Source organism: Acomys minous, assembly GCF_964271855.1.
Source record: "Acomys minous genome assembly, chromosome: 2".
Lineage (NCBI taxonomy): Eukaryota > Metazoa > Chordata > Mammalia > Rodentia > Muridae > Acomys > Acomys minous.
In genome coordinates, this window is record NC_140484.1 from 76,484,347 (window position 1) to 76,498,666 (window position 14,320).

Below are 14,320 nucleotides of genomic sequence, written 5' to 3' on the forward strand. Positions count from 1 at the left end.
TAAAGAAAGACAGTAAGAGGAAGACACTTCATTTAAATGTATCTCGGATAAACCACTACTATTTAAACTTCACTTCAATGAATGGACCATTAAGCTATTTCCATCTTTTCTATTAACAATTATTTTGCAACAAATACAATTTTACATAGACCTTTGTGGTAGTAGGTAGTAGATTTGAGTTTCCTTTTAAATATCTGAGGTGTGTGTGTGTGTGTGTGTGTGTGTGTGTGTGTGTGTGTATGTGTGTGTGTGTTTATGCACTCATATGTGTGATTGAGGTATACATATGTGATTGGTGCAGGTGTGGGGACCACGGGCAACCTCAGGTATCAGTCATCTTTCACCTTAACTCAAGGTCTCAATGCTTGCCACTGTACATGTCAAGCTAGCTGGCTTATCTGGTCTAAGAGCATCCTGCTTGTACTTCTCATCTCACCACAGGAATGCTGGGATTACAGATGTGCACTGCTATACCAGGCTGTACATAGGTTCCAGCATTCAAAATCAGTTCCTTGTGTTTACTCAGCAAGCGTTTAGCCACTGAGCCATCTCCACACCTCCAGCCTACCCTGAAACACACACACACACACACACACACACACACACACACACACACACAGAGAGAGAGAGAGAGAGAGAGAGAGAGAGAGAGAGAGAGAGAGAGAGAGAGATCTCCCACAGCAGAGTGTAAGACATAAGAGAATGTGGAAAACGTTCCTATCTGATTTTTGGCTTATACTTTTCCATGTGTGTGTCTGTGTGTGTGTCTGTGTGTGTATCTGTGTGTGTCTGTGTGTGTGTCTGTGTGTGTGTATCTGTGTGTGTGTGTGTGTCTGTGTGCATGTACATGAAAGCATAGGGTGGGCACCTGATTGGGTGTCTTTCTCTATTGCTTTCCACCTTATTTTTTAATCGCTGAACCTGGATCTCACCAATTTGACAAGACCAGCTGGCCAGCAATCCCTAGGGATCCTTACGACTCTACCTCCCAGTGTTAGCATTATAGGGTCACGCCATCACTATGAACTCGGATCCTCATTCTTATATCACAAACACTTATCAACTGATCTATTTTCCCAGCTCTTGTATAACTTTAAAAAAAATAACTAAGTAAAATGCGACACTGAGCTGGGTGTGCTGGCCCGTGCCTTTAATCCCAGCACTTGGGAAGCAGAGGCAGGTAGATTGCTCTGAGTTCAAGGCCAGCCTAGACTACAAAGTGAGACCAGGATAGCCAGGGATACACATAGAAAGCCTGTCTTGAAAAACCAACAACAACAAAAACAAAAACACAAAAACAACAACAACAACAACAACAACAAAACTACATTACCATAAGTATACATGAGTTTTGGAAAACAGCAATAGTAGCCCTAAAAACAGGTGTTTAACCTGGCACTTTTGGATGACAGACTTAAATCTGTGGTGTACAGTTGATCCTCTCTACCTGTTGGCTAGCCTCTACTGTGCCAGAAGAATCTAACCAGGGCTGGACCCTGAATGCTACAACACCAACCTTCCTGGAGAGAGGTGCCCTTCAGTACAGTAGTGGCATGAAAATTATGGCTTCTGGTTGGATCTGAGGCCAGCTCACCTAATCAGAAGCCCATGACTCGGGAGATCATAGGCCCACATGAGGAATATACTGTTGTCGTTTCACTAAACGCTCCTCACGCGGTCAAACTTCCTCCTAAATATTTATGACATATGTTGCTCTCAGATTTTGTCAGAGAAGCGTCTTTTTGCTGTGAGTACTGATGTAGGTACTTATAACTGGTGTAAGTGCTGAGTATAAATAATTGAGTTCTCAGGTATGCGTGGGTCATTCATATCAACCCTCGCACAAGGCTCAGGGAACACTGCAGAAGATGGCTGGGCGGGGCCGGGGGCGGGGCCGGGGGCGGGGCCGGGGGGGGCGGGGCGGGAGAGGAATGTAAGAGCCAGTCAATGTGGAAATGCTCACTTCCAGACATGGCATGGCTGTTGCACACATCAACTCACAGCTGTGCTTCCCTGCACAAGACCAAGCCAGTCAGTTCCAACAAAGATGTCGTGTGGGGAAGCAAGCCCCGTTTCTGGAGGAGCACCTGGCAGTTGGTGGCTGCTGAGGGAGGGGGATTCACTCTCCTTTGGGGATGTGGCCCCTGGTAGGTTGCCTCTGCTCCTCAGGATGCCCCTCCATATATGTGGGCAATGAAAAGGAAGCTATTAATAACAATAAAAAGGACATGAAGTGGGAAAGAGATGGTGCTGGGCGGGGACACTGGAAACGTTTGTAGGGAGGTAGTGGTGGAGGAATATGATCAATATACACTGTATGAAAGTTAGATATAAATGTATAAAACTGTCAAAGACTAAATAGAAAACGTTATTATTAAAAATAAAAAGACCTGTGTCTGTGCTGCGCAGATAATGTATGAGGTAGTCATCATGCTAACATGATAAGGTCAGTTGTACATTTCTTCCCTGTTTATATATTCACAGCACATACATGGAACTGCTAGACACCTCTGTCTCTAAGGAAATCAGACAAGCCAACAAGCCCTGCTCAGTCAACACAACCTTCCTGGTAATCATGAGTTAACTGTCCAAACAGCTCTCCTCTTGCAAATTTCCAGGACTGGGTGACACATTTGGAATGCAATGGCCTCACACTTGCTTTCGCCCTTGTGTCATTTTCACAGGTCTTAACAAAATGCATGCTCGCGTCACCCTCCGTTGCTCTGCAAATGATCACCGTGCTTGTTGAGAGAGTGTGTGTTTTTCTGGGCCAGATCTGATACTGTGGACCTGGGGGAGGGAGGTGCGAAGCCCCAAGGGTGGTTCTTTTCATCTTCTGAAGGGAGACAACAGACTTGTGGCCATGTTCTTCGGTATAAAGGGGACTGATCTACGTACCTAGGCAGATTAAGCAAATTGTTCAAAGTCTGCATTTGGATACAAAACTGCATTTGTTCCAAACCACTGTGGGCACCACAACAGTGGCGATGGATCACTCTGCTTTAAATGATCATAGTAGTGTTTGTGATCCTGTTTTGCTTTCATGATGGGCTGTTATTCTATCTGTGATTTATTTAATGCTGCATCCCCAGTCTGCAAGAGAACTCTCAATTATTATAACAGTTTCCATGGAAACATATGATCTAGTCTCTCTTACTTGCTCACTGTTCCCCAATGATCCATTCTCCCACTACCCTGCCCAACCGCACCCCAACCTCAGCTCTTTCCAGAAGACCCCATGGAACTTCCATTTTCTATCAGCAATGCTCCAACCTATATCGTTCCATGATCAAAAGGATGTGCATGGTACACTGACTTTTGAGCTAACAAGGACAAAAATAAGAATGGTAAATGAGCTCAGGGAGACTAGAAAGAAGCAAATTCAATTAATGAAAGTTCACATACAGAGGCCTGGTTAGCAAGGGGTCACAGAAGTGGGCAAACTTGGGTGGAAGCAAGACTTTCCAATGTTTACCCTTTTAATGTAATTTTAATTGTGAGCCATGTAAATACAAGGCTGGCTTAAAATATAATTGGAGAGGAAAGAAATGAGGAAAGACTGTGAGGATTATGGAGTTTCTTGGGTGGAAACAATGTTGAAACTATGCTGATTGTTGTGACAAATTGAAAACCACTAGATTGCATTGTTTTCATGAGAGAGTATAATGAATGAAAATTACATATCAAAAAGCTGTGTGTGTGTATGTGTGCATGTGCAACTGTGTGTATGGGTGTGAGCATGTGTGTGCATGCGTGAGTATGTGAGTATGTTTGAGAGTATGTGAGTGTGTGTGAGAGTGTATGTAAGTTTGTATGTGTGTAAGCATGTGTGTGCTCATTCGCATGTATGTGTGAGTGTGTGTGAGCGTGTATAAATGTGTCTGTGTGTGTTTGAGTGGTGTGTGTATATGCATGTGTGTGTGAGTGTGCACTAACAGTTATTTAATTTTATGGGTTGGAAGTCTGACTATGCTGCCCATCTGGCCTGACTCCCGAGCTCAAGCAATCCTCCTGCCTCAGCTTCTTGAGTAGCTTTATGTGTACATCACAGCACCCAATTTAAAACTTAAAAATCTTAAAACTCCCTCATGAGGCTGAGTACAGTGTTGCTCCTTATGATCCTAGCATGTGAGAGGATGAGGCGGATGGGATGAAGCCTCAAGGACAGGCCAGGTTACCTCAGAAATGATACAAAACAAGACTCCCCACTAGACTCAGCCTATCAGACTTCTCCTTTCGGCCTTGTTCTTCATAATCATTGGGGAAGCTGCTCCATCCTTCCTAACATTCTAAACATCCTGACTCTCTGCTCCATAGCTCATCTCCAGGCCTCTGTAGATTCCTTCTCTCCCACCAAGTGATGCCTCTCTCCCTGCTATCTTTCCTTCCTAACTCTGTCTAGGCACCATTTCCACTCCTTTGCTTAATAATTTTTTTTCTGGTCACCTGCTACACACTAGCTTCTGTAAACTGCAACTGCCGTTTCCCTTCCCAGAATCCCCAGACACTTTGTTATCATAATCTAGTTCATGGATCCCCTAATCCTACCCTAGTCAAGTTTACCACTTGCTTCTCCACCCCACATCCGAGCTGCTCACCACTTCTTGGAAAACTCACACAGCGGTGTGGACCACGACCAACTGCCTATTGTCTAACCCTGTGGGCCTCAGTGTCGCTTGGCCATCCCCTTGGGTGTCTGTCCCTTCATTTCATTCTCATTCCCTGCTGGGGCTCTTCAAATTCTGAGGCCGCATTTCAGATGCTTTTATTGAATCTTGGCAGAAAACTTTGGTACAGGCAAAAGAAAATGTAAGCATGCACCTGAGATGCTGAAATCCAGTATTGACTACAACAAGGGATAGTCTTCCTCTTGGGTCATGTAGATCTTAGAACAGGAAGAGAGACAGACCAATATGGAAATAGGAGTGTCATCCATTAATGGTTTCCTTGAGTAGACAAAATAGAATGCAGAATGGCTGAGCAAGGTGGCACATTCCTGTAATCCCAGCACTGGAAGAGAAGGCTGAGGCAGGAGGGATTATGGGTTGGAGGGCAGCCTGGGCTAGCAAGACCCTCTGTCAAATAGGAGAATAAGTGAGTGGTTAGGAAAGACCTCATAGAAGTGCTGTCCAAGTAGAGATGTCAATTAGAAAAAGGAGCCAGCCATGCAAAGAATTGAGGATGTCAACAAGGCTCCATGGGAAGAAAAAAATTGGCTCCATTTTGGGCACCCAACAGCCACCGTTGTATCTATAACATGCTGGTGACAGGAGAAGACAAAGCAAAAATGTCAAGCAGCAATGAAAGACCAAAGTAAGCCATAGAGGTCATTTAAGTCAAGAATGAGAATGGAACAGAGAAAGTATCTGAACTGTGGCAGGAGAGACGTCTAAGCTAAGGTAAGCTTGTAAAAAAAAAAAATCACTAGAGCTAAGTGAAGGATGTGTGTGTTACAGGTGCAAGGTGGAGAGCGACACCAGTTAGGAGAGTCTGAGGTGGCCTCACTGAGGGCTTTGTTGCTGAAGATGGAGTGGAATTAGTAGGTGCTGAATAGACCTGGAGAGACCCAACAGGACTGACTAGTGGAGTGTATGTAACATGGAAGGACACACGGGGGGGGGGGGGGGGGCGGGCCTAAGGGCAAAGATGGAGCATATAGGGGGATTCAAGGATAACTCAGTTTTCTGGTTTATGTTTCACAGAAGAAACAGAAACCTTCATTTTCTTGCACACCTGAGTTCACGGGATGAGATTTATACCAGACATCTTTGTGGCACTCTAAGGGATTCGAGGACTCCAAACAACACTAAACAAGTCAGGAATACTTATAACACAATCTCAACTCCGGTAAAACAGCGTCTCGCGGTGTCTATAAAAGCATCCAGGATCTCTCAATGAGTCCCAGAGTCATCCTTCAACTGTGCTGCTGATCAAAAGGAACTGTTCCCATGCTCAGCCGCCACTGCGGTCTCTTCCAAAAGCAAACCTGATCATGTCACTTCCCTGCTTTAAAACTTTCAATGGCTCCCTATTGCACTGCGAACAAAATCCAGACTTACCTTCCTGGCTCATCACCATCAGCGTGCTCAGGACCCTGCTTCCTTCTGCAACCTCCTGTCACTGCTCATGTCACTGAGGGCCCAGTGCCTCCTGATGACACCTAGTGTGCCCTCCTTCTCATGTCACTGTGGAACCAGTGCCTCCTCATTGCACATAGAATGCATCAAACTCCTCCCCACCTCAGGATGCTGGCGCTGCGGTCCTCTCTGCTGGAACAGTTTTTCCTTGCTCTGATTTATTTTTTTTAAGAGACTGGATTTCATGTATTCCAAGCTGTCCTTGAACTCACTACACAGCTGAAGAGGACCTTCCTGCCTCCACTGCCTGAGGCCCAACTTCTGAAGTTACAGACATGTGCCCCTAAGTCTGGTTTCTGCTATGCTAGGGACCAAAATCAGAACTTCATGCATGACAGATGAGCACCCCGATAACTGAGCTATGTCCTCACCTCCCCTTTCTCATTCCCATTCTTACCGTCCCCCTAGATCACGTGAGCAGGTCCCCTCTAAGTTTGTAAGTGACATAGCCCTTATTGGTTTTCTTTGTGATGTTCAGTACAGGCTGCGCTCTGGATTCATTTATGCACCTCTTTTCCCACCATAGGAACAGCTGCTCTGTGCGAAGGGAACGCAGCCACCAAGCCATGCCGTACCTTGCCAAAGCTGCCTTTCCCCAGCACCATCAGGAAGTTGAAATCAGTCAGTTTCATGCGGTCCCTGTTGCCGTTGTTGTCAAATTTGGAGATGGTGTTGGCTGTCTTTTCTTCTGGAGCCTTGGTACCCTGGCCGATCTTGGCTCTCTGGAGGAAGACATAGGAAGAACACAGGATGAGGGCTGGGAGCACTCTGGTAGGAAGATGCATGAGCTCAGCAGGTGCTGTGGCTCCTACAGCCAGGCACCCATCCTGGGCAACGCCCACGTCTACATCACTCTGCAAACTGTGCAGCCTAGAGGCCATCCTGGGCCCCTGCACCTCTCTTTATCCCCCAAATCGCATCCTTCTCCAGAAGCCGTCGTATCTCTTTCTCGGGAGCCCTGGAATTCATTGGGCTGTTAGCATCCACCTGTCACCTAAAGGACCCACACGGGCTCCTTCCCCACAAGGCTTCACGGTAGCCAACAGGAAGCTTCTCAAGCAACTGCGTCCCCTGCTGCCTAAGACCTTGCATCCGTTTAGAGAGTAAGCACTCTTTCCCCCCAAAGCTGTTTTGCCTCTCTAAGAGCCCTTCCCAGGTGCTGTACACAAACACTGGTTAGTCACTGCAGTCCTCACTTACTTTCCTTTCCTCACACACACACTTGTTTCATAATTTTTGTTTCCCTTCATACCAGAATGTAAGCTCCCGGAGGACACGGGCTTTGCCAGTTTGGTTTTCACTGGTTCTCGGGGTATCCGGATGAGTATGTGGAGCAGAACAGGCAACTGAGTGCACTTGGCAGATGAACCCTTCAGTACCTCAGTACCCCTGGCAAAGTGATGGTGACAGTGCCATGTGTTCTTTGCAGGCAGACCCCGACGAATGGCCACCATTAATATTGCTTCACTATTTCATGTCTTTTGATGACAGACAACAAAATGCTTCCTAGAGTTTTGTTTATCTCACTCCTCACTCTGCCCCCAATGAGAGAGAGAGGAGAGGAGAGGCGGGGCGTAAAGTGGGGGTGTGAGTATGCTCCTGAGTACACAAGTGGAAGTGGGGGTCACCCTCAGGCATTAGTCCTCATCTACTTTGAGGTAGGGCCACTCTTACCATTTGCCACTGTGTGCACCAGGCTGGCTGGCTCTCGAGTTAGTTCCTAGGGATTCTCCTGTCTCTGCCTCTCATCTCTCCACAGGAGCACTGGGATTACATTGCATGCGATAGCCACACCCGGTTTTGCATAAGTTTGTGGAGCATGTTAACTCAGGTGAAGAATCTGTGTTGGCAGCCAAGCAACACTTACAGGAGAGAAAATAAAGTACACTGAATCAACTAAACACTGACCCAGAGCTAGGTAAAGCTCAATCAAAGGCCAAACAGAGGTGTTGGGAGACAGGGTCAGAGGGCTATGAAGACCTGGTTAGCTGCACCAGGGAGTCGCAGCTGTTTCTGAGTATGATGCGCTGCCTCTGAAAGGTTTTTCAGAAGGACCATACTGCCACCATAGTTTTTCCAGAAGGACACCTTGGTAAAGTGGAAGAGCCCAGTGGATGGATATGAGTCTGGATGCCGTGAGGAGGGAGCTGTAGTTACCAAATTAGTTACCAAATGGGGCATGGGGTGGGGCCTGTGCTGGATTCATATGTTTTCTGAGTGGGGAGTGGATGAAGTGGATGTTTGTTGGGAAATGGACTTGTCACCACTGGAGCAGACAAGGAGAGGGAGAAGGGAAGGCAGAAAAGGAGAGATTACATTCTGAGCCACTGGGTACCCACTGCTCTTTCCAACCAGGTAAGAAGTATGTTTGGAGGGTTGGATGAGGAGATGAAATCGCTGACGGGTGTGGTTTTAGAGTGTGCTGTGCAGTCCTCCTTCCACACAAAGGCCGAATCAAATTTGTTTCTTTCCCATGCTCTATGCATCCCATTGCTGGCATTCTGTGAGCGAGGCTGCAAGGCTCAGGATGCTTTTCATCTTCTTAATTAGTGTTTTTAAAATATTGAGGTTGGGACCTGGGGAGATAGCTCAGTTGGTAAAGTATTTGCCTTGTAAACACACAGACCTGAGTTCCCACCTTAGAATCTACATTAATAAAAAGCTGGGTGTGGCGATGCATGCTGGGAGTTCTAGAGCTGGGGAGCTGGAGAAGGTAGGATGGTCCCTGGGCTCACTGACCAGTGGCTTAGCCTACTTGGTGAGTTCCAGGCCAGTGAGACACCCTGTCTCAAATAAAAGAGGATGGTGTCTGAGGAAGGACACCCATGATTGTCTTCTGGCTTCCATGTGCACATGGACACATGTGGAACTTCACACACATGAACATCCATGCACAAATAAATAAAAATAGATAAATAATTGAGACGTAAACAGAGAAATGCACAGATCACTCTGTGAATTTTGACCCATACCTCAAACAAGAGAGAACAGATCCAACTCCCCAGGGAGATTTGCAGCTGATCTTCCTTTAAAGCCAAAGGCAATCTCTGCTCTGGTTTCTACTTTCATAGGTCAGGGTTGTCTGTTCTTGACTTTCATCCAGATAGAATCAAAGCGCTTAGACTCGCCTTCCTCTCATCAGAACATTCCTGAGACCCCTCCACACACCTGCTTTTCTGGGTTGCTGAGAATTCAGCACTGAATCATCTCACACTGATGGGAGTTGGTGGTGTTTGAGGGTACTAACAAAACATGTGCCCCAGGACTCAGACTAGTTTTATAGTAAGACATTTTAATATTTAAGCCTAAGATATCCAACACACAGCAGGAATAGGTTAAGGGCAAAGACATTTGAGAGATAGAGGCATAGGGTGCAAGGGAGGAGAAGGTGATTCAAAGCATATGACCATCTCATGTGGATAAAGGCCTCACATAAGAAAGGAGCCCGAGACAAGAGTTGCCTGTCTTTCTTGGGCTACATCTTTATACCATCCTGAAACCTCCCTCCAGCCCCCTAGGTTTTCCTGACTGACCCACGCCTCCTTCCCAGTCTCATTGCTTTGTCACTGTGTCTCCTGTTTCCTTTGTAACTGACTTGGGATGCACTGGACTCCCACACTTGGTTCTCATTGTGCTCCAAGCCCAGCCATTGGGAGTGCATGTCCATCGGCTTGGAGGTCCTGAAGCACAAAGGTCCCTTTGCAATGTGAGGAAAGAGCTCATGCCTTCCAGTCTTTTTCTTTCCACTTGGATTTGCTCCAATGAACTGGAATGGAGCCTTGTCTTTCCTTTCATTTTATTTTTATTTTATGTGCACGAGTGTTTTGTCTACAAGTGTGTCAATGCACCACAAGCATGCAGTGCCCATGGAGGCCAGAAGATGGCGTCAAGTCCCCTGGAACTTGGATTACAGACAGTCATGAGACGCCTGTGAGTGCACTGGAATGTGAACCCTGTCTTTCCTCTGGAAGAGCAGCTGGTGCTCTTAGCCACTGAGCCATCTCAGTGTTTTAAAAGTCCTTGGGGGCAGAGCTTGCATTTGTGTCCTGTGGTTTAGATAAGGTCCCCATGCTGGAGGCTTGGTCCACAGTCCAACATGAGAGATGACGCAACCTTTAAGAAATGGGACCCTGAGGGACGTGAGTGTGTGGCTTGGATGCTCCCCCTGGAAGGGATGATGCTGGTTTCGTGGACTTATCTCTCTCCAGAGAAGCCTTTGGAAAACAAAGCCACCCGTGTGCTGAGCCCCTTCCGCCTGCATCCAGCTCCTTTTCTGTTTCTCCCTGGTGCTGGGACCCAGTCAGGTTCTCACTAGAGGCTGTGCAGTCTTCTCCATTTCCAAAATGGAGTGGGCAAAAGGAATCTTTTCTTTTAAACGACCTAGCTTCAGTACTTTGTTATAGCAACAGCATATTAGTTTACTACCTGGGACCTAAGTAAGAAATCTATTCTGCCCAACATTTGTTGTTACTTTAACATTTAAATCTGTTGCCAATTGCTAAAAATTAGGAGAGGTCTTATAAAGATCCAGAATTGGACTGGAGGTGTGGTTCAGTAGCAGAGCACTTTCCTGGCATGGACGAAGCCTGTGTTCTCTTCCTAGTACTAAAGACAAAAGCACACTACAAAACCAGACTCCGAGCTTCTGAGGAAGTAGACCTGGCAACATTGGGTGGACCAGGCCTCCTCATTATGTACCTGGCTCCTGAAAGCATTTGGGGCTATTCCCCTGACTCTATGAGCCTTCTGAAGACAAGAACCTGTCATATAACTTCCTACAGCTCCCAGAGTTGCAGGTGCCTAGCAGGTCCAGCATCAAAGAGACAGAAAATGAAAATCATAACGGAAACAATCGTCCACCGGCGGCTGCCTTTCATCTTGCAATTGGCAGCCAGATAAGCCAGAACAGAAGCAGAGCAGAAGGCCAGCCCTTCCGAGGGGAGCTGTGTCACTCTGCATCACGTGCCAGGGAACCACCAAGGCTCGAAGCTCCATCTCAGATCAACATCTATCCTGACTTCAGGTCTGTCTGTATCCTACCCCTCCAAGGAGCCTCCAAATGCACTCCTGGCTACCCTAGAAGACCAGAAAGCAAGGGGTGCCTGAAGAGGCGCCCACCTACCACAGGAGCATACCAGGGATGATCCGGCAACACCATTACCAGCATTAGACACTTGAATGCTTATGATGTACCAGATGCTTCTAGAGGAATGATGTCATCCAATCCTCATGTCATCTTACGCATAGTGTCAGAATCCCTGTGCTACAGACGAGGAGTTGAAAGCTCAAAGAGTAACTTCCCCCTGTAACTAAGATTCAAAGCCAGGCAGCCTGGGCAGACTGTTAGGCATGCTCCCTCGCCTCTGGGCTGCTGTCTCCAAAGACCTCTCACTCTGCATACCCCAGTACACACACACACACACACACACACACACACACACACACACACACACACACACACCACGCTCACCTTATTAGGGGTAGGTGCCTCCGCTAGTGAGGGAAGGGGCCTGTGGATAAGGCTCCCAGCTCCTGTCCCTGGCTAGAGACACTCAGCACGGGAATTCCTGGTGTTTTCTTTCAGAGCAGGGGATAAGGAATTATTAAAGTCTAGCTGCTTATAGCAGCAACAGCTAGATCTGACAGTCATCCTTAGTAGCAGCAGGTTCACGCAGCCAGGGGAACGAAACATTGAAGAAAAAGCTCCCCATACTGACCGTGAACAGACCCCCTTCCTTACCTTTGATCCCCAAACAATACGGTAGTAGTCGCTCGCTGCATTGTAAGGTGCATTCTCAGCCGTCTGGGTTTGTTTAAAGTATATGGGAAGATATATATGTATGTATACACACAATGGCATTCTGTGTGGAGAATCTGCTATCTCCGAATTTGGTATCTGCTGGAGTCAGAGGAATCTGGAACTAAGCCCTCACTGACATAAAGCGAGAGTGTCCTTGCCTCACCTCGACTCCTCAGCAGCCCACTCCTGACAAGGCTCATAGGGGCCAGTTCCCAAATCAACTACTACCACTTGATTGGCTGATTGATACGTTTTAGAGAGATAGAGTCTTGCTGTGTGGCTCAGACTTGTTGCTCACTCTGTCCTCCTGCCTCCACCTTCCAAGTGCTGAGAGTAGGAATGTACCTCCAGACCAGGCTTTGGATCTTGATAATTAATTTCTAGAGACACTCAAACCCAAGGCCATGACCAGACCTGGGACCTTGGAGAGTTTATTCCCTTCTCGGGCCTCAGTTTTTTGTTCTAACAGAGAACAGTTGGGAGTGGTCCCAGTGGAGCCTTCAGGGGTATGACAAGCAAGGCACTCAGAATGACACAGCGTGTCCTAAGTATTTTGTTAAATAAGCGAATCCTAAGCCTACCAGGAAATCCACTCTGAACCATCCAAATTAATAGTCCTCTTCTTCAGCCCACAGGCAAGGCCCGGGGCAGAGGGCGTCTCTGGAGAACATTCTGAAATGTTTGCACGTTGCACCCAAGGCACCCCACCACGTTTCACTGCCACCCCAATTCTGGCAGCCCCAGTGGCCAGTCACTCACAGTCCTTCCTGATAAGGAGCTTGAAGGTAATTCCTGACTCATTCTGGGTGCTAATTGCTTATTGTGTGGGGATTACATTTCTCACGTTCAAGGTCAAGTAAAATCCCTCCATGTGTCTGAAAGCGATTTCAGTCTGTTGCAAGCGCTTTTTTTTTAATCAACAACTATGGTATGGAGCGATTATAACTCAGGCATAAACAAGTATTTGCAGGCTCCTGCTAGGGATAAAGGGACATATTTTGTCGCATGCAGATAAAACAACCCTGTACTTCAAGCCAATTACTGTCTCAGACAAATGCTCTTTTCGCATAGAGAATGTTTTCTTTGGTGTTTGGAAATGTCACCCCTGCTGCCTCAGGACAGAAGAAATTATTTTGCAAAGCTGAGGCTTCATTTTCTACAGGAGAATACTGGCCATTTTTGTTTATTTGTTTGTTTTGTTTTGTTTTTCTACCCATAATCATAACAGCTTCAGCCAACAGACACTGCCAGCCCAGACAGATTTCTCTGGAAGTCTTGCCTTCCAGTTCTTTTCTGTAAACATCCAATTCACAACCCTGCATGGTGGGAAAGTTCTTTTTTGTCAAGTTATCCAGGCTTGCACAGCCACCAAGAAAAACAACCTTCAGTGATCAAGGTCATTGTATGTGAGAGCCACTTTGTCACCTAGACAAACACCTGACAGATATGATTTAAAGGAGAAATAACGTATTTGGCTCCCAGTTTTGGAGGGATCTGTCCACGGTCTCTTGGTCCTGTGAGCTTGGGCAGGACATCACGGTGGTGGGAGTGTGTGGCAGGGGACATCTGCTTACATCATGGAGGACAGGACTCAGAGAGCAAGACAGGAAGAGCCTACCCACAAGGACCTGCAACCACTGCCTACTTCCTCCAGCTGAGGTTTCTACAACTGTTCAAAATTGGGGATGCCTCTTGGGACTCAGCATTCAGACCATAAGCCTGTGGGAATACCTCAGACTCACACTAGGACAGTGGAGGGAAGATGATTGGCAAGCCCAGGGCTAATGTGTTTATTCCCACTCATTTCCCAGGAGCCCCCACGGCATCTAAAGCCATTTCCTTTGTCCAGACTGCATGGAGGACCAAGGCCCATGGGTAATCAAGTACTATGCATCAGGTTGGGTAGGAAGATAGCATACTTCATGGAGTAAATGCTGCCACATTCTCTGACCTCACTCACTTCCTCAAACTCTCCTGGAATTCACCCCTTCACATACACACACACACACACACACGCACGCACGCACGCACGCACAAACACACACCTCTGTTCTCACTGACCTTCTTCCAGTCTCATATAACTGCTGAGCAACTCCACACCCCAGGGCCTTTGCACATGCTCCCCTCACTGAATGCAATCCCTCCCACCCCCACCCCCACCCCCACCCTCCACCCGGCTCCTCTTGCTTTAAGTCCACTGCCTTTCCCTCCATGGCCCTCCCTACAACCCCGTGTTCTTAGGCAAGGATGCTATGCTTTGAAAATGCCTAATGCCTCTCCCACAGACTTTCAGATGGTCATGATTTTCAATTTTCCAGTGTGGTTATTTCATGAATAACAATAGTAACTCATCTTGTTTCAGCTCTTCTTACAATTTTTCAGG

The 14,320-nt window shown here is 47.0% G+C and overlaps 1 protein-coding gene across 2 annotated transcripts in view; it reads right to left on the reverse strand.

The window, feature by feature from the left end:
* Positions 1 to 14,320, reverse strand: part of PRKCB (protein kinase C beta) — a 345,690-nt gene that overhangs the window by 91,008 nt on the left and 240,362 nt on the right. For both annotated transcript variants that reach the window (XM_084771914.1, XM_084771913.1), the window contains exon 9: positions 6,713 to 6,859. In XM_084771914.1, coding sequence (XP_084628040.1) covers positions 6,713 to 6,859 — 147 coding nt within the window. The remainder of the gene's footprint in view (positions 1 to 6,712; positions 6,860 to 14,320) is intronic.